This window comes from Camarhynchus parvulus, chromosome 12 (assembly GCF_901933205.1).
Source record: "Camarhynchus parvulus chromosome 12, STF_HiC, whole genome shotgun sequence".
Lineage (NCBI taxonomy): Eukaryota > Metazoa > Chordata > Aves > Passeriformes > Thraupidae > Camarhynchus > Camarhynchus parvulus.
In genome coordinates, this window is record NC_044582.1 from 18410136 (window position 1) to 18430917 (window position 20782).

Genomic DNA, 20782 nt, shown 5'->3' on the forward strand with positions numbered 1-20782 from the left:
GAGTCTTGATGACTCTTCTCCTTGTATCTTTCTCAAGGATATACCAGCCCCATTTCTGAATATGTCCATTATCCATTGTTGTGAACGTGTCCACTGTCCGTTGTTATTGTGCCTTGGCTGAGTGCGGCCATTGCCTTACAAAAACTCCTCAACCTGCAAAAAAACCCCCAACGCCTCACTGCGAGCATGGCTTCCTCTGGCAGTGTTATCTTGCTTTCTTTGCCTCCCTCAGCCCAGTGCCCACCATCAGCTGGAGGAGGGCGGATGGGAAGCAGCTGCCGCGGAAGGCGCGCAGGCACCGCTCCAGCGGGCTCCTGGAGATCCCCAACTTCCAGCAGGAGGATGCTGGGCTCTACGAGTGCGTGGCTGAGAATGTCAGGGGCAAGAACGTGGCACGAGGACAGCTGACGTTTTATGGTAAGCAGGCTGCCTGCTTTCGGGGCTGCCTTACCACAGTCGGCGCAATCTTTTCCAAGGATGTCATTTTGCAGGGATATTTTTTGAAATTACTTTCTTTTCGAATGCCACGTCTCGAGAAGGGTGTCATTTGAAATAAAACCTGGCTGAATGGTGCATATTAATTGAGAATCAGAGCAGCTGGAACAAAAAATACACCCCCAGGAGGACATTGGCATGGAAAGGTGCTGGAAGTGCTTGGAAAAGTCTCCTTTTCCTTCTCGTGGCTGGGAGGGCAAGGCAGGAAATCTGGGGGAGCATCCTCGTCTTACAGCCTGGGATTTGTGATGTATGGGTTGCCCCAGCTTTTGTGGATAAGTGTTAATTGCTGATAGCCAATTAAGAACAGCTTTCAAGAGGATCAGTGATGGAAGAACAGGGGGAGTTGGGATTTAACAGTGCCAGGGCACAGCCCTCTCCCCTCAAAGGCTTTCTGCACCTGCTCCTCCCTCGCTGCAATCCCAAAGCCAGGCACTGGGAAATGCCAAATTTCAGCCTCCTAGGCCTGCTCTGTTAAATAGAAAATGCATTCATCCCTCTGATCCTGGTGCTCATCCCCAGATTTCTGCTGGGAACAGCCCACAAAGCAAGCAAAGTGTGGCTTTACCTGTGTAGAGGCGAGTGAGAGCTGCAGGGAGGGGATTTAGGGGCACAAGGGGCTGGGTTTGGTACCAAGGTTCTGTTGGAGATGTTTTGGAGAGGAGAAGATGCAGGTTCCACACCCCCACAGATGTGCAGAGACCTCCACAGCATCCAAAATATCCTGGTTTTGTTGCTCCCCTGGTTCCATCCCATGTTGTCCTTCAGAGGAAATACGGACAAAAAATCAGAGTTTTCTCCCCCAAATGTTCCTGAGCTCAGCAGGGAAGATTGGGTTGAACTCCAGAGATGAGGAGAATGGTTTTTGATTTATAATAATTTTGCCATAGAAAAAGAGTTTGGGAACCAACCCTTCTGGCAAAACTGAATTGAATTTCATGGGTAGTGTAAGTTTTTTTAAAAAGTAGGGAAGTTTTCAAATTGGAAATATTTCTGAAAGACATTTCATTTAAAATCACAACTTTGGAGGCTTCCATTTCAAATGAACATTTCTCCTTTTAACACTGAAGGAAATATAACATGAGAAAACATTAAAAAGGAGTGAAAGAGCAAGAAAAAAGTGAAATCTTTCATGTTAAGGAAAGAATCTGGGGTTGATTTGAACAGGTTTTAATTTTTTTAATTAGATGATTTAAAGATTCCTTTTTCTGTGCTGTGTTTTTCTCCTGATTTTCCCCATGTGGGGAGTAAATTAAAAGACTCATCAGTTGTAGAGTTTTGCTGTACCCACAGCCAAAGCTGCCTTTCTTGGAAAGCAGTAAATGGAGCCTTTGGAACACTCCCACCATAGCACATATCGAGTTATAATCTCGTTATTGTAATGAATTTACTGCTCTGGATCCTACACAAAAGCTGCCACTGTGGCTCCTGCTGCTTTTCACCCCCATCGTGGCATTTCTGCAGAGAATCTCGAGGATTTTGGGGAAGAGGCGTGTCCTGCTGTCAGTCTGTCATGCTGGGAACTCTTTCCATCCATCTCCTACCTGGGAGAGGAGGAATTCCCCAGGAGAGGTGACAGACAGGCTCCTCCCCTGCTGCAGGTTTTAGAGAGAATTCACTAAAATATCATCCTTGTTGTCTTGAGGATGGTGATTTTCCAGGGAACTAGTTGGGTTTTTTAGGGTAACTTGTGTTTTGCTGCCAGTACTGAAAATAGATCTCTTTAAAAAAAAAAAAACTACTTGCATTCTGTGCTCTGTACTCTGGAGTTTTGTATGGCAGCACATTTTTTTAGGGGAAAGTAACTTATTGTAAACTTTTATACAAATAGTTGGGGAAAAGAACATAATTTTCCTTAATAATTGGGGTTTTTTTTAAAGCTGAGAAATGTTATTTCATTATTGAAATACAACTGCAATGGTGGCAGAGCTTTCAAGCTGCTTTTGAAAGGTCAGGGCTGGTGCCTAGAGAGGGAAACGCTCTGGAGGTGCAGAAAGGTGCAGGTTTAAATGGATTTGAGGAAGAAATTTTTTATCATCAGGGTGGGCAGGCCCTGGCACAGGGTGCCCAGAGCAGCTGGGGCTGCCCCTGGATCCCTGGCAGTGCCCAAGGCCGGGCTGGACACTGGGGCTGGAGCACCTGGGACAGTGGGAGGTGTCCCTGCCATGGCAGGGGTGGGATGGGTGGGATTTAGGGTCCTTGCAGCCCAAATCATTGGGGGCTCAGGGTGCTCTGGGTTATCTGAGGTGCTGCCCACCTGCACTGATGTGCTCTGCAGGTCACACTGAGGCTCCAACAGCTCCACTCCTTTAAACCCAGTTAGCAGCCTCTGTGCATGGCATAAAATAAGAAAAGAGAAGAAAAAAGAAATTCAAATTTGCCTGCTCACTGTAGATAACCCAGCGTTGTCAGCTTCTCTGTGTGCAGCCTGAAGTTGTCAGGGAGGGTTGACTTCTGCTGTGTTTCACTCTTGTATCAGAGTTTATTTTCTCCTCCCTTAGCATATCAGTGCCACTGGAGTTGTTTGACACCCTTGTTGCAGCAGAAAAGGTTAATTAAACGTGCAAGATCCATTCTTGCTGCATTTTCTGTGCTCTGAGCCCCTGCACCAGGCCGTGTTCCACAAACACTTCTGCCAGGGCTGAGTCCCCCTTGATGGATCGACCTTCCCATGGAAACATGGTCCTGTTAATGCAATTACAGAGCTCCCTTCTGCTTCCCTGACTGATGGAGCTCTGAATGACACATTTCCCTGCTGGCTCTCTTGTTCTGCCTGTGTCCCAGCCTCAGGTTAATTCCTGCCAAAGGCTCCTCTTGGGGCTGTCCCGTGCAGGGCCAACTTGATCCTTGTGGGTTTCTTCCAACTCGGAATATTCCCTGATCCTGAACTATCAAATTGGACTGCACAGCCTCTTCTTTTCAACCTTTTGGCAGCTCTGAGTGCTGGTGCTGCCTTGCTGACCTGGCAGCTTGTTCCCTGTGCCAGCTGCATCCCGTGGCTGAGGCAGGTGAGCTCCCCAGTGGCACCCAGGGTTCTCTTCTCCCACATTCTCCAGTTTCTCCCAGGGCCCTCCCCACCCTCAGCTGTGTGTTTTGGGATGCACTCCCATTGACCTGATTGTATTTTTAATCTGGCTGCTCATAAATTTTACATTTGCTAACCCTCCGCAGGGCTAAGATTTATATCCTGAGCAAACAGCAATGCCAACAATTATTTTTTTCCTGGCAGAAGTACAGTAAACAGATTACCTTAACCAGCTAATTTAAAAAGAAATTGCCTTTTTTTGTTCATAAAGCCAGCATCAAGGAGATGCTTATTTATTATTGATGTTTAATTCATGGTGAGTTTAGATGCTGTTTCAGCCCGATCTTCTTTTGTTGAAATCTGTGACCCCAAGGCTGCTCAGCCCTGGGTTTGAGCTCCCTGGGCTCTGTTTTTCTATTTTGACTCTGATGAGTCAATGCAACATCTTGAGATCCCCCTTCCCAACAAAATACTTCACCTGAATAACAGAAAATATGAAAAATAGCTGCTGGTTGAGGAGATATGAACATGGGGCTGGGAGTGACAGCTCAGGGGAGGGCTGAGGAGCTGCACCGGTTTGTTTGCTGGGATTTGGACACAAAATGTGGAATTTGGCCCTGGCTTTCCAGTCAGATCCACACTGGGAAATATCCAAGCTCCGAAGCAGCTCAGCTGGAGCCAGCACAGATGGAGGTGCTGCCTCAGCATCACCTGTGCTGCTCCAGCATCTCCCACCCTCTCCTGCTCTGGCAAGGCAAGGAAAGGAGGGAAAAATTGCAGCTCAAATGCTTTCCAAAAGTGTCAGCGCAGCAGCATCTGCATTAGCAGACAGACAGACTTGTCTGTCACTAATTGCAGTTCTGTGCAGCATTTTCTGAGATATTCAGCAAAACCCATTCAACTGGCTGGGCCCCTTGTCAGATTAAATCCTCCCCACTAGGAATTTGTGGGGCTCCTTAATTTTGCAGTGAAAAGAGCCCTCCTTTCCTCAGTGGGCCTGTGTTTTATTTGGGCAAAAGCCACTTTGTGCCCCTCTGTAAAACAGCCTCAGATGTAAATCAGATTATGCTCTTCAGTATGGTCAGAGTCTAAAAAGGAAATTTGCACAAGTGAACATCAGGCAGTTTTATGTCTGCTCAGTTTAGGTCCTAAATCACAAATAATTTGCTGAAAATTTAAGTGAGTTTCTGGACTGATAAAAAGACAAGAAGATTCCTGTACATAGGGCAAGTACATTATTGTATTATTACTATATTATTTTTGATAATATTATTAATTATCTTTCACATCACTCACTAGGAAACCCTGTTGTCACCTTTTACACAGGTAAGAGTTAGTACAGGGCAGAGTAACTCTGGGTTTTGAATTCTTTGCTGCCCAAGGGAGGTCTTGCATCCTGAACATAGAGCACATTCCTGCACAGAGCACAGAATTGTTTTCCATCAGCTTTTCCTTTTCCAAGGGATTGCTGGAACCCTGCTTCCAGAGAAATCCAATTTTTGGAGATTCAGAAAAAGTCTCATGTTATTATCATTGTTGCTTGGAGAAACATCTCTTCAGCAGGAGAAGCAAAAATACAAATAGGGCGAAACACAAATAGAAATGAAATGTGAAGGCAACTCATGGAACACCCCACACCTCCCTTCCACCCCTGAGCAGCTGCAGTTTGGTGTCAGGATGGAAAATAACCAAACCCATGAGCAGGGTCCCTGTGGTGTGCCTGTAACACCACAGCCCACAAAAACTGGGGAGAAAATCCTCTAATGGTGCAGAACAGGAGGTAAATGAGAGGAAGGGATGACTGAAGGGGTTTTATCAGCTGGGTTAACTCCTTCAGATTTTCCTCTGCCTCTTGTGTTTAATATTTAGTGCCAAGCAGAACTCCAGGCTGGGTTGGTAGGGTCAGTCTTGTAGAGTTTCCAAAGACTCAGCCAAATGGAGATTATTTTTTTTATTTTTTTTTAGGCGCAGCATTCCAGCAGATTGGTTTGGTGCAGGATTTGCACACCTTGGAGTTTTAAAGATTTCAAACAGTCCTTGAGGTCAGGAGGGAGGAAAGGACGAGGGAGGAGCAGTGGTAACTTGAGGTCTGGTTTCTGTGATCTTTGGGAAGGAAACAAATGAGCATTGAGGGGTTTGTGCACAGGAGCTGTGTCCCCGTTAGGGGCAGGACCTCACACACTGGCTGCACTCTTTATTTCCAATTACTCATCTGTTTTTCCCATCCGGTTGTTTTGTGGTTTTTTTTTACTTCTTACGCTTGGCTTTCTGGTCTTTAGACTGCTCTGATGCTGGGCTCAGTCTCAATCTCCTTAGAATAGAGATGGTAATGGACAAGTCATTCAGCCTTTCATCTGCCATTAATGATGAATTACACAGCCTGCACCAGGTCATCAGCTGCTAGAAATTGGCTTAGGAACACTGAAATCAATACACACCAGCTGAGAATTGGATTCTGGATATGTATTAGCACCTCATTTGCTTGGGTCTTTTTGGTTGTTTTGAGCTCACAGATGATTGCAGTCCTACAAGGTTTTTTCTGGTTTATTTCTCATATTTCTCCTTTCCTTCTGGGGGTTTGTTACTAATTTCTGAGGTGATGCATCATCACCTGCCACATCATTTCATTTTCAGATATCTTTTAGAACATGATTTCCAGTTCCTACTTTTGCCTTTTAATTTATTACAGTGAAGGACAGACTTAGAGAAGTAAAAATATACTTGGGCATATTTTCCTATTCACCCGGTTTTAACTGTCCCACTTTGTGTTGGTGAAGACTGAAAGGAGATCAAGGTAAATAGGATTTTTTTTTCACTATTTCCATCACTTTTTTTCAGTCCCCCTGAGTACAAACTCCAGAAATCTCCTAGGAGGGGGAGATTTTTCTTTAAAGCAATCCTTATGTAAGAGTCATGCTTGTATCTCTAAGCTTTTCCTTTCACTTTATAGATTTAGCATATGAATTTTTCTTGCGACTCAGAGGAATTCTTAATCAGCTTCCAGATTTTTCCTCCAGGATGTTCCCAAGGCCTGTACTATCTTAAGTACTCCAAGCAGGACCAAAATATCTCCAGGAAAATAATTCCTCTTTGGTCAGCACCACTGACACGATCCAAAGGACTCTTCTCTAGACCAGTCACAAACTCAGCCTTGTCATTATCTCTGAGAACGTTGCTATACCAGAAAATGTTGTGGAGAGGAGCTGGTTTCATCCCCTTATCTGAATTATTTTAATTGTCATGCCTGAAATCTCGTGTCGAGTTGCCTTGCCCTGATCCCCAGTGGGCTCCCGTCAAATTCCATTAGGTTGTGGCCACTCTCCTTTGGTGGCTCACACATATTTGCAGCCTGAGCCAACCCCTGAGTATTCCCCAAGATGAAGCCAAGAGCTTCTCTCTGCACTGAACGGTTGAGAGGAGAGCTTGACCTAATTAGAAAAAACTCCCAAAGAGCAGCAGAGAACGAGCTCCTGCTGAACAAACGGCTCAGAGCTTCTCACTGAGATCATTTTCTGACCTGTGCTGCTCACTCTGGAGTTGTCTGCACCACAAATGGCTTTGGAATTTGGAATTTTAACCAGTTCAAATCACTGGTGTGGGATGGAGGCTATGGCTCATGGGTGCTGCGCCAAAGGGTGATGGGAATTTGGGGAATTTGGGGTGGCAGCTTCCAGCACTGCATGCTTCAGTCTCAGCACTCAGGGCAGGATTTGGGATGAACAATCCACAAACCACCCCAAAAATGCCTTTTGGAGAGAATTTCCCTTATTTGGGGAAAATTATTATTTTCCTTATTTGGGGAAAATTGTTATTTCCCTTATTTGGGGAGTCTGTACGAAATGAGGATGAATTCTGAATTTTCTCAGAGCTTTTCACTGAGATGATTTTTTGACTGATTCTGCTCATTCTGGAGTTGTCTGCACCATAAGTGGCTTTGGAATTTGGAATTTTAACCAGTTTTAATCACTGGAGGGGGTTATAGTGGTGTGGATGTGGCTCGTGGGTGCTGCACCAAAGGGTGACGGGAATTTGTACATTTCAGCCTCAGCATTCAGGGCAGGAATTGGGATGAACAACCCACAAACTCCAAAAAATGCCTTTTCGGGAGAATTTCCCTTATTTGGGGAAAATTACTATTTGCCTTATTTGTGGAAAATAATTATTTCCCTTATTTGGGGAGTCTGTATGAAATAAGGATAAATTCTGAATTTTTTCTCCTCCTCTCCACAGGAGTTATCTTTGTTTTTCCATAGCACACACTCAGGTTATATAGCACAGCTTACCATTCATGCCTTTTCTTGATTTGCAGATTAATTCCAGTTGTTTTGTCTGGGTGGTTTTGGGGGGTTTTTTTTAAGTTTTGTTTTCATGTGGGAATCTGTAAAACAGCGCAGCAAAAATAAAAAAGGCAAATGGATGCGTGTGGGTTTTACAGAGCTCCTTTCATGGGATCATAAAATTCCCTTCAAAATGATGAGTTAGATGCTGTTAGAATAGTAAATATGTAAATTCATGAGTAATTTGCAAATGTCCTTGAGCCACTGAACCCGCTGCAATTGCTCAGCTCGATGGAATTGCTCAAGTTCTTACTCCAGATGACAGAACTGACTTTCATCTTCCTGCATTTAAAGGCTTTCCCTTTCCTTTAGATACAGACAATAAACAAGCTTAAAATATTACAGGGGCAGGAGGGGCAGCCAGAGAAATAAACATCTCTCACTTCTCCTTTCCCTTCTGCATTGCCAGGATGCTCAGTCAATTTATTTTTATTTTTCTTTTTTTGGAATTCCCTTGGAGCTGAGGGGCTGTGGGAAACTTTCCACCTCATCTCTGCTTTGTGGGCACGTTCAGGGTGCCAGGGGTGGGGTTAAACACAACCTGAGCTCTCTGAATTTGGATTTCCAGCATCCCATCATCACAGGCATACCCCTCTTTTGGGTATAATCACACCCATTTGCCATTTTGATGTGATATTTTTAAATTTATCCTTTCAAGCCCATCTCTGAGCCCCTGTCCCTATCCAAAGGAGATGTGTAAAGTTGTTACCTGGCTTTGAGAAATCTTGATTTTTTTTCCTTTTATCTGATTACACAGGGAAAAGAATTAATCAGGTTCTTGGAGACCTCTGCTGGTAATACCATCCTGCTAAGTCAGATGCTCTTATGTCAAAATAGGGCAAATGCCCATTAAAAAAATCAAAACTTTATTGTTTATTTGGACTTTCTGAATAGTATTATAGATATATTATTATACTATTACTAATAAGATCTTAAATAGATTGTATTGTATATTGTAGATATATATGGACAAGAGGTAACTCTTAAGAAAGTCTGAGGTTTTGGGTGGTCTTCAAAACCATGTGGCAATTTCAGTGGAATTTAGTGTAATCTGGCTAAACTCAAACTCTACTGAAAAAAAAAGCCAACAAACTGATAAAAATGTGAAGCACAGTTAAAAATACAATCTCACAAGTGGCTGAAAACTGCCAGTGCTGGTTTTCACCAAATTCTACCAAAATGTGTCTCCAATATCTGCTTGTGGCCTTTCTAGGTTTATGCAGTGTCATTAATGCAATAATTGGGTCCAAAGATTTTTCCTTCCTGTGGCAAGACATGGAGATCTGGCCATAATCAATATAGGACTGAGAGCCTGGACCTGAAGCAGTGCCTGTAACCATGCAGAGTTACTGGAATAACCTCAATTTCAATGCAGAACTAGTTCTAAATTCCATGTTTTGAAGTCTGAATTTTAAAGCTTTGAAGCCCAAGTTATAGAGACCCTGAGGAGGGAAATGTCTCCATTTGAAAGACCAGGTGTGTAACTACTGCTTTGTTTTTGCAGGATGAGCAAGGTTTCTGAAGCTACGCTTTTTCTTTAAGGGTTTTTACTACAAATAAAATAAAAGTAGCTTCTGATCTTGGCCTGTGGCACCTTCAGAAAGCAGCACTGGACTCAAGGAAGAGCAGTAATCTTTAGCAGTTCTTATCATGCTTTTTTTGGGATTGCCTAAAAACAGAGGCCAGGCAGAATTAAGGGAATAAAAAGCAGTTTATTTATTGAAGGGCTTCAGGTACGTTTAGGGCAGACAAAGCCCCCCCAAAAATGGATGATGGGTCAGGGATTTCACACTTTTCTAAGCTTGGTCCATTTGCATACTGGGGGTGAATCTGCCAATTCCAGCTTCAGGTAATGAAGTCATTGGCCCCAAGTTTGCTCCCCCAACTCACTTTTGTTCCCATCTCTGGGCCCTGAGGCAGTGAGGTGTCCTTGATTGCCAGGCCTGCAGAGGAATTGTTGTGTCTGCCCCAAATGGGACAGCAGCAGCTCACACTGAGTGTGGAGTTTGGAGTTACACACAAATATATGAAAATAGAAAAGCTGAAATCCCAGCGTTATCACGTCCAACGCTCCGATAAGTGAAGAAGGGTTTGTTGGGCAGCACAGAGGTGCTGCTCCAGCCTCCCCTCGCTGCTTGCCTTGCAGCCCAGCCCAGCTGGACGCAGCAGATCCGCGACGTGCGCGCGGCCATCGAGGAGCGCGTGTCCTGGGAGTGCCGCGCCAGCGGCCGCCCCAAGCCCTCCTACCGCTGGCTCAAGGACGGGGAGCCCCTGCTGCCACAGGTAGGCACAGCTGGAACCCCCCGGGGATGGAACTGGGGGCGCTGGGGTGCTCTGCCCGCTCGCTGATCTGGGGGTGGTTGAGTTGGGGTGGGGAGGATGGGGGTGCTCTGGAATCGCGCCATGGTTTGGGTTGGAAGGGCGCGATTCATGATCGTCTCGTTCCACCCCCTGTTCCTAGCCTTATCCAGCCTGGCCTTGGACACTGCCAGGGATCCAGGGGCAGCCACAGCTTCACCCTCAGCACCCAGGGCCTCCCCACCCTCACAGAAAATCCCCTGTTCCTTTCCTGGTGGCACCTCTCTACTGCTCCCAGGGACAAGCAGGACACACCACAGCTCTATATTCAGAGCTCCTCCCCAAAATGAAGGATCCATGATGCAAACCTAAGGCTGGACAGAAGAAGGAATGGCTGGATGAGGTTTTGGAATTCGTCACCAGAGAATGATCACCCTAATTATTTTAATTTATGATGTTTAGGTGAAGTTCAAGTGATAATGAAACCTCGGGGTTCCTGCTGGTGTTTGATGGTGTTCCCAGTCCTCCTGCTGGGCTGTGTCCCTGTGCAGGAGCTCTGGAATTACATCCTCCCACCAGCACAGCCCAGTCTCTCCTGGAGGGTCATCACCCAGTCCATGGTCACACCTTGTCACCACAAACTCAGCAAAACCACCAAAGCTTTGGTTGCACAGCAGCCAGCACTTTTTCCCCTTCACTTACTGTGAAAGAACATGGCAGCCCCGATTTGATCAAACCCTGATAAAATTGCACAAACATTAAATTTCTGCCCTAAGGCCAAGTAGAAAACCAATAGCTCTTTATTTTAGATTTTTTTTTTGGTAAATGTCAAACTCCTGGGGAGGGAGGGAACACTTTGCTGTACTTATTAGAATTGATAACTCAAGCTCCATATCCTCAGGCTGACAAATGACAGCCTGGTCTTTCACTCCACACACTAATTCTGGTTGCTTCACGCTGGTCACTGGCAGATGGCCTTGTTCTTAAATCACGTTAGTGGCGGATATGAAGTAAAGGATCATTAAATTATTAGCATTTACATTGTTTTCAGTAAACTGCAGAAGATTTTAAATGTTTCTGTCTGTGCTGGCTGAGATGGCAACCAGTCCTAGCAGCCTGTGTTGCCATATATACTCAAAATGGCCTCAAGGTGTGCCAGGGGAGGGGCAGGTTGGAAATCAGGAGGAATTTCTCCATGGAAAGGGTGAATTTCTCCATTGGAACTGCCCAGGGAGGTGTGGAGTCCCCATCACTGGAGGTGTCCAAGAAACACCTGTATGTGCTGTGGTTCAGTTGCTATGGTGGGTTTTGGTCAAAGGTTGGACACAGTGATACTGGAGGTCTTTTCCATCATCAATGACTCTGTGATTCCATGGAAATACCATTGTTTAAAATGTTTCTGAAGATGGGCTTGGCTGTGATGTGCCACTGTGGAACAGAAGTGCATTTCTTGCCTCAAGCTTATCTCCTTGAAAGGGATATTAATCTAAATGCTTTGGGTATTAAATCAATGAGGGGTCAAGGGAAGGTCCTCCAATTGAAATTGCATTTACCAACTCCTGTATTGGTTTCACCATTTAGTCTCTAGCCTGACATAAATTTGGCTGGCAGACAAATAAATCGCAGCATGCAAATTCCTCCCGTTACCGCTGCTTCCTTTGGTCCACCTTGCTACAAAACACAGCAGGACAACCTCTGGGTGCACGTTCTGAGGAAGGCTTGCTGGTGTTCTCGTTGACTTTGGAGTTTGTTTTGCTGTCCCCAGGGCAGGGTGCAGCTGGAGCAGGGCTCTCTGACCATTGCCAACGTGAGTCTGTCGGATGCAGGGATGTACCAGTGCGTGGCGGAGAACAGGCACGGCGTCATCTTCGCCAGTGCAGAGCTCAGTGTCATAGGTGAGTGCACATCCCCGAGCACTGCCAGCCTCCCAAAACCACTGCCAGCCTCCCAAAACCACTGCCAGCCTTGCCCGGGGGCTTCTGACAGGCTCCAGAAACTGCAGCAGAAGGGGATTTTTGACAGTTTGTTTCTGAAGCAGAAGGGGATCTTTGGCGATTTGTTCCTAAGGAAGGTTTGAAATGCAAACTTGAGGCAGTGGAGAGCAGAGAACAGACATTTTTTTACTTCATCCCACATTCCTCCAGGAGCTGGCAGGTGCGTTCCCTCTGCTGCTGGTTAAAGCTATTTCAGGAGAAACCTGAGCATTGCCATTCAGAGCATCCAGGTGCCCAGTCCTGGCTGCAGAGGTGACTCTGCTCAGGACACAGTGACAAAGCTCCTGTCTGAAGAGACCTTTCAGCAAACAAAGTTCCCCCATCCCAAAGAAAAGCATCTTCCACCCCACAGTGCTGGGCACAGCTGCTCTGCTCCTCCCAGATAAAATCAGGAGAAGCTGATGTGAATCCGAGTGGGGAAATACCTGAGTGGAGGGAGCAGAGGTTACAGAGCCAGGATCTTCTCAGAGGTGCCCATGCCAGGACAGGAGGCAATGGCCACAAAAACCTGGAAATGCCACTTAAAATAAGAAAAAGTTTATTTTGAGGTTGGTTGGACACTAGAACAAATTGTCCAGGGATATTGTGGCATCCCTGTCCTTGGAGATGCTCAACATCCAACTGCTCCCAGCCCTGGGCAGCCTCCTGTGGCTGCTCCTGGGTGAGCAGGGGTGGGGTGGGACCATCCCAGGGGTCCCTGCCAGGCTGCAACTCAATCCCAAGCCTTGTTATTGGATGAGAGGCAGCCCTGCTCAGCATAGGGATGTAGTTTCAAAGGGTTAAACACAATTCCTGATTACAAAATAACGGGTTTGTTGCTCTCAACCCAAAAGTTCAGCAGCAGCATTCTCTGATTTATCCTGAAGAACAAAGCATGAGGTTTTTTCCAGCTATGGGATTTTCAATTATTGGTCATTTTTTATCATCAGTGATAGATGCCTGCATAGAAAAAAAAATTCATTTGAAGGATTGTGTGTGTTGCTGTTGGAGAAAGGTACGATAATGCTCAATAAATTAGACTTCACAATGCTGAGATTTATTGGACATGAAAGAAATCGAAATAAACCCACTGATGCTTTTCTTGTCCATTGAAAACCTGGTAAAAATGGACCTTTGGGAAGGAGGAAGATGTTTTCAGAGGAGAGAGGTTTAATCCTTTTTGCTGGGGACTCCCAGGGTGTCCCTGTGCCCAGCAGCTCCTCGTGTCCACACAAAAAACCCAAACTTGGAGGGTCTGGTCTGAGAAACCTGGCAAGGAATATTTATTTGGGCAACTTCTCACTTGGAATTTGCAGCTCTGCTTCTGTCTGTCACAGGAAAAGCACCCAAATGGTGTCCTGCAGATAAATCCCTGTGCATCTGTGATTTAACTTGGCACATTTTGAAAGGAAAGCAGCAGGTTTGCCTTTTCACTAATGTTTCAAAGCAGGGCAACATTCTGAGCCCTCCCTGGGAAATTTTCGCTTTTAACCAGATCTGAGGGTTAAAATCGTTGTTTTAAAAGGTCCTGAAGTTAAGCACTTGCTACTGGTGGTGTTTAATCATCTAAAGAGAGACTTACACCAAAATTAAGTGAAAGAGAGAAATGGAAAATTACAGACCCAGCTTTTCTCAGAGTGCTTCTTCTCAATTATTGTTGCCAATTATCTTGCTTGGAGTCTTTAAATAAAAGCAGAATCCAGTGGTGCTGGACATTGTAGAAGACTGAGATGCAGTCTTGTCTGACAGAATTTTCAGGCTAAATGTTTGAAAAACAAATTGGAAAAATGAAATGTGGGCCTGGAGTAGGAAAGAAAGGTCATTAAAATCCCTGCTTGACAAACAAAAGGTGTGAATAAATTAAATTCCTTACTCCTGAAGTGGCACAGGGAAGTTGTGGCAGTGCTGAGAAATGAGCCCAGAGTTTCTAAATGTCAAATGACAACGTTTTGAACGTCACAGAATAAAACCACAGTGAGCAACTCCTGTGTCTCCCGCAGGAGCAAGAAAATGCAGCAAATGACTCACAAAAAAACCAGTCTAAACTGTTTATTACAGAGATGGGAGTAACAGGATTATTCAAAAAATCTCTTTTGCTTATAAATTTGGGATAATCATCTGAGAAATTAATTTCAGAAGTGATGATATATTAATAATGATATAAATAATAATGCACTTGGTTCTGAGTACATTGGTGGGAAGTGTCCTCAGGATGTGTCCTTTAATTCTGCAGTGTTTTACAAAGCCAGTGCTGGTTTCAGGGCTCTTTTAGAGCATTTAATATCATACCTGTGTTTCTGGGTGCCAGAATTAAGTCCCTGCCTGTGATTAGACGTGGAAAACAAAAACTATGAATAGGAAGCATAAAAGTGTCAACCTTTCTGGAAATATTAACATTTCTGATGAATTAGATGAGTTCTGTGTTTGTGAGAACTTCCCTGCCTGAGAAAAGGATGGTCCTGACACAGAAAAAGGAAATATTTTAAACTCCTCATGCATGAGGTTCCTAGGGGTGCTGTCCCAGTAAGATGTGCATGGTGGGGTTACTGGTTTCTCAGGTTTTTAGCTGAACACACATTTTTAAACAAATAAGTATTTTTTGCACTTAAAGTAGCACTCAGGTGTCTTTTTACCCCATCCACACTTCACTAGTTCATAAAGTCCAATCATTTAGGAATTGCAAGTGAGAAACAACCCTGGAATATTGTAAAGTTCAAATGAGTCTGGTGTTGGTTTTCCCTGAGGGAATTCTGATCTGGTTTGTGTCGGTTTTGCTTTCAGCCATCGGGCCAGACTTTTCCAAAACGCTGCTGAAGAAGTTAACTCTTGTTAAAGTGGGTGGTGAAGTCATCATTGAGTGCAAGCCCAAAGCCTCCCCCAGACCTACTTATTCTTGGAAGAAAGGAAAAGACATCCTAAGAGAAAATGAGAGGTAATGTCTTAAAGTAACCATTTCTTTCATTAACTAACCCTGGGACTTTCAGCAATCAGAGCTAAATTTGTCATTAATAGCTTTGCAAAATTGACTTGCAAATACATGAGGAAACAGCCTGTGTTCAATCCCAGGGAGCTGGGGGTGAGATTCCTATTCCCATGGTGCCCATCCCATCTCTGTCTGCTATTAAATCATCCCTGCCAAGAAGCTGATAAAAATGCACTCCAAAAAACCCAAATATTTTGCCTCTGCAGTGCTCTAAATAACCATTGTTTAAAAAAAAATAGATTCCCAGGTGCTCTGCTCTGACACTCACTGGGCTGTGTCTCCTGGGGGATGAGGCTGCTGAATCCTCACCTTTATTCACCTGCAGCCTGGGCCTGGAGTCTGTGTGAAAGGCACAATTAGGGAATGACATTGTCATTTGTTGTCGTTGTTGTCTGCCTTCATGGGCAGGAGGGGCCACGTGCCTGAGCTCTGCTGAATCCTGCTGTATTTCTGCTTGCTGAATCCTGCTGTATTTCTGCTGAATCCTGCTGTATTTCTGCTCTCTGCGCTTGCTGAAATGCCATCTGCCCCCCACTGTCCCAGGGGACAGCAGCAGTGCCTGGAGTCCAGCCCCACTATCTCCCTACACCCCCAGTTGTGTGTGGATTTCAAACAAGAACTTTCTTGGCTGTTTTGAAAAGAACCTGTTGAAATCCAGGAAGCAAGATGCCAGGAAAAGCTGCTGCTGCAATCTCTTCATCTAGGACAGGGCACAGAACTTTTAGACAGGCATGGGAGAAGAAACTTCAATGAAATCTCTGCTTGAAGTGGCATTAAAGGGTTCTGTGAGTGCCAGAGAGGCACCTGAGCATCTGGATCCTGCAGGTTGATCACATGGAGGTTAATCAATGTAGATGATCCTTCCAATTCCAGGTGGAGTTAAAAGCAGCACGTCGCCAGTGCCAGCTCTGAATGCTGATGCTCAGCCTGGTGGCTGCCATGGCAATCCCTTCAGAGCTTCTCCTGGGGCTTCTGTGGCTTTTCAGCTGGTGTGTGGCGTTCAGTTCCTTGCTGGGGACATTCTGTGTGGTTTTTGCTGCTGAGACTCCGGCTCTGGAGGCTCCTGCTGTCCAGGAGGCAAAACAAAAGAGTGTTCTTCAATGTTTGCCCCAGAGCAGAGACTACCACATTGGAAAAAAAGAAAGAAAGAAAAAAAAGAGCTTTATGGGTTTAGGTTTCACTTTCTTCTCTGGAGGCTGAGGTAGTGTGTGCTGCACCTCTAATGAATGCCATGGCCTCAGGGCATCTCTTACTGGTGCTTGAGCACTGTGCAATTGTGTTATTAGGAATTCTGCCCTGGGGTGCAATTATATTATTGCAGTCATTAAAGGCACTTCATCTCCATAATAATGGAAATCCCGCCTTGGAGGCCTAACTGAGTCCAAATGATGTTGGGGGCCTGACTCCAGAAGGTAAATTTTGTATAGGAGCTGCTCTAGCACAGAGATAGATGCATAGGGTCTGCATTGCTTCCCCTGCCAGTCTTCCCTCTTCTCTCAGGTCTTGTTTTGGGCCTAGGCAAAGGCGTTTTTATTTTTCATGCCATGGTGGCAATAATTCTATTTATTATTCCTCTCAGAGTGAGACATTTCCCAGAGGTGAAGCTGTAGCATTGTGTGGCTCAAGAGCAGATTCACATTTCTGTGTTCCTCCAGAGCTTCCCACTTTTCCCCTTTCCCTTGGCTCCCCAACAGCAAAAAGAGTGCAGGAAAAGCAAGAAAACTTTCATTTAAAATATGTACATATCAGTCTTAATTCCTAATGTTCTCCTAGAGCTATTGGAAGTCATATTTACCCTGCCACCAGACACGTGCTCAGGCTGGGACAGAAAAATAATTGTACTTTTAAGCCCCAAAACAAATTGCTCTTCTCTCATTCTTCTTCATGCAAAGCCCCTACATCATTAGAGCTGCTTCTTTTCCAGGAATGTACAGTGCCTGCATTGTTTATGCAGTTTAATTGTAAGGAAAGAAATGCATAAAAAAACAAATTATGTTCTGTGCTGGTAGCAAAGAATATGAAAGTGTCCAATTAAACAACCATTCCCTGTGAGTTGTGTAGCAGCAACATCTGTTATCTTAATTGAGCAAGTTTCTGCACACAGGGACCCTCTTGGTGCACTTTGTTGGAGCAGGATCTGACCCAGACACCCCAGGCACGCTCAGGATCCTCATGGAAATCCTCCCAGCTGCTCCCATTGTCTGGCAGGGCTGGCAAGCTCTGGGGTGTGTGAGCTTGCACAGCCACAGTGCTTGCAGCAGGAATATTGGTCTTTTTTGGAGCTGAAAGCCAACAGAAGCACAGGAAACAGCACATGGTGCCACTTTCCCAGTGAGCTCGGCCATGGCAGTGTTTGGAGTGGAGGGAGTGCTTGGCTAACTCACAGTGGGGACAGAGAAGTGTCACAGACGCGTTTTATGAAAAATCCTTTCGTTAGGATCTTTTCTCCTGAGAAGCTGAGAGGCTTCAGAAATGAAATGTAACCAATGGTTATCTGCTGCTGTGGAATGCAACAGGTGCATCTTTGATTGGCCTCATATGGTTGTTTTTAATTAATTGCCAATCACAGTCCGGCTGTCTCGGACTCTCTGGTCAGTCACAGGATTTTATTATCATCCCATTCCCTTCCTTGCTAGCCTTCTGATGAAATCCTTTCTTCTATTCTTTTAGTATAGTTATAATATATCATTTTCTTTTAATATAATATGTATCATAAAATAATAAATCATCCTTCTGATGATTTATTATTAAACATGGAGTCAAGATTCTCCATTAAACATGGAGTCGGGATTCTCATCTCTTCCCTCCTCCTGGGACCCCTGTGAACAGCACCACAAAGAACTGCACCCCCGGACAGCTGCTGTGATTTGTTACCCAAACTGGCTGCTCTGCTCCAAGATTCCAGTGATTTGGTCCAGATTTTCCCAGGTATTCCACTGTTCTCTCCACCACAGCCTGGAGTCAGGACAGTCCAGGAGGAGAATTGAACAAGAAAAGCTTCTCTCCCATTCTTCCAGCATGTCTTGAGTATAAAAAGTTGTATAAGTTCCAGTTTTATATTTGTTGCCTCGAACTTCCTAATTAGTGCTTAATTACTTTAAACAGCCAGAAAGAAAATGGCAAGAGGACAGACAGCACATCTTTCCCAGGCTGCTGCCAGGGTACAAACCATGGTGATATTTTTATCCTGATTGCTTGAGAGATGAATTGCCAGCAGTGTCTTTTGGACACACAGCCCAGTGACACTTCAACAAAAAAGAAAACCTCAAAGGATGCTTCCCATCATTGCTTCCCATTAATTGTGTTGACTCTTTGTATTTTTATTTCTTTTTTTTACATAAAGCACCTGCGCAATTTCTTGAAGGCAGACAGGTAACCAAACCATCAATAACTTGTCGGGTTTTCATTACATCCTGCCCAGGCAAGATGAAAAATGACACCCTGCAAATGGCTTTCTGAAGTTTGTCCATCATTCATCTCACTTTGCACAGACCGTGGCAGAGATGGCTCTACTTCATTGCAACATCTGAAATAACTGACTTGTCCACTTGTTTTAACCAATTTGCTGCAGAAAGAGAATAAAATGAACCAGGAAGCCGCTGGGTTTGGTGGTCAGAAGCCTTGGAAATCTGTTGTCCTTGGTGGCTTCCTGTTCATGAGCTGTTTGCCAGCAGGAGCTGGTTTAGCTCTGTGTTGATCTGGAAGTGTCCAAGGCCAGGCTGGATTGGGATTTGGAGCAGCCTGGTGTCCCTGTCCATGGCAGGGGTGAGCTTTAGGGTCCCTCCCAACCCAACCCATCCTGATTCTATGATCACACCATGTTTTAGCACTGAAAGTGGTGGAGTCCCCATCCCTGGAGGATTACAAAGATGTGGCCTTTGGGGGCAGGGGTCAGTGGTGGCCTTGGCAGTTCTGGGTTGACAGTTGGACTCAGTGTTCTTAGAGGGCTTTACCTAAAAATGATTTTATGATTCTGTAAGTGTTTCCAGCTAAAGGTTAGATGAGAAGGATTAGGGACTTGTGTAGAATCCAGGTTTGGTGCTGGTTTGTTTTGTGTGCATCAATAATTAGGCTGATCCCTAAAATTTCCATTTCTCCCATCTGCTCCTGTAGAAGCGGGAGCTGATTTCAGTTTGCAGCTACAAACTGACGAGCGCAGCCCCAGCCTCTGCCAAGCTCCAGCTGGAGCGAGCCTGTCCCTCATGCCGTGCCACAGCCTCCTCCAACATCAGCAATCTGCTCCTGTTTCCCCAGCAGATCATTTGCAGCGTGGTGTTGCTGTAGGGCTCCGTGAGACACGTGTAGGACATCGCTGCTGCCTGTGCTGCTGCTGGAGCCGGCTCAGAACCGCGCTGGGGCCAAACCCCAGGGCCGCTGTGCCCCAAGGGCTCAGGGGAAGTCAAAGGGCTTTCACCTGGTGCTTGTGGCTTAATTTTAAAGGCTCTTTAAAATTTTAAGAGCTCTGCTTGCAGAGGTGGAGGGGGTGAAGGATCCAGAGCTCTGTCCCAGAGGCGTCTGAGCTCCAGAGCACACCCAGATGTGTCCTGTTAAAAGAGGATGAAGATATCCTTAGGAGAAATGTGTCACAGGGGACCAAGGGAAATCAGCAGGCTTTCACCTGGTGCTTGTGTATTCATTTTAAAAGCAGAGCTCTGCCTGCAGAGGGTGAAGGATCCAGAGCTCTGTCCCAGAGGCATCTGACCTGTGGAGTGCAGCCCGACGTGTCCCGTGCTGACATCCTTTGAAGCAGGATGAAGATATCCCTAAGAGAAACCTGTCACAAGGGGTCAAGAGAAATCATCAGGCTTTCACCTTGGTGCTTGTGGATTAATTTTAAAAGCAGCATTCTGCTTGCAGTGGTGGAGGGGGTGAAGGATCCAAAGCTCTGTCCCTGAGGGATCCAACCTCTGGATCACAGCCAGACGTGTCCTGTGCTGACATCCTTAAATGTGTCACTTGCTGCTGTTCCTGCTTGAGGCGTCTCAAGGTTTTATGATTATTAAATTCATCTCTGGGTGCTGAACACACAGGTACAAGTTGTTCCTCCCTCTGTGTAAAGCTGGTCCCTCCCCACAGGAGGAGGGAGCAGGATGGGGTTTGCTCTGTGGTGAGCACACCCTGCAGCCACTGCTTCCCAAAGAAATCCCTGTCATCAGCCTCCTGAATGCACTTTGGAGTTGATGTGCAGCTTCCTGCTTGTCCTCCGGCTGATAATGATTTTAGTATGTCTGTTGCATTTTCAAGGAAAAAATTATTATCAGATGTTTCTTCTCTTGAGTGTTTTTATGGTGAAGAGCAAGCAGGCAGTGATTTTACAGTTAGGGCCATACTGTGAGATGCACTTTTAGAATTAAAAGAAATCATTATGTGTCTAAAGGGGAAGAATGGTTCCTAATGAACATTTCAGACTTGGTGATATTTTTGATGGCTATTCAAGCATCATTTTGAAGTGATGTAAATGTGTCCTGGGATCTCACAAACCTGTTAATGTCCATTACAAGCCAAGTGCTTAATTTCCCTTTGTACTTTGGGCATTTTTTGTTGGAACCAGAGGGAAAGATGTGTTATCTTTGAAAGGCTGTGCCTTTGGGCTTGAATTCGGGTGGTATCAGCTGGAACAAATAAGCTGAGAATGCATTTGCTGCCTCTGCTCCCATCTCACGAACGCTCC

General features: G+C 45.3%; 1 protein-coding gene across 4 annotated transcripts in view; it reads left to right on the forward strand.

Moving 5' to 3' along the window:
- Positions 1-20782, forward strand: part of CNTN4 (contactin 4) — a 267122-nt gene that overhangs the window by 204287 nt on the left and 42053 nt on the right. For all 4 annotated transcript variants that reach the window (XM_030956815.1, XM_030956814.1, XM_030956817.1 and 1 more), the window contains 4 exons: positions 233-417; positions 10004-10140; positions 11921-12050; positions 14910-15060. In XM_030956815.1, coding sequence (XP_030812675.1) covers positions 233-417; positions 10004-10140; positions 11921-12050; positions 14910-15060 — 603 coding nt within the window. The remainder of the gene's footprint in view (positions 1-232; positions 418-10003; positions 10141-11920; positions 12051-14909; positions 15061-20782) is intronic.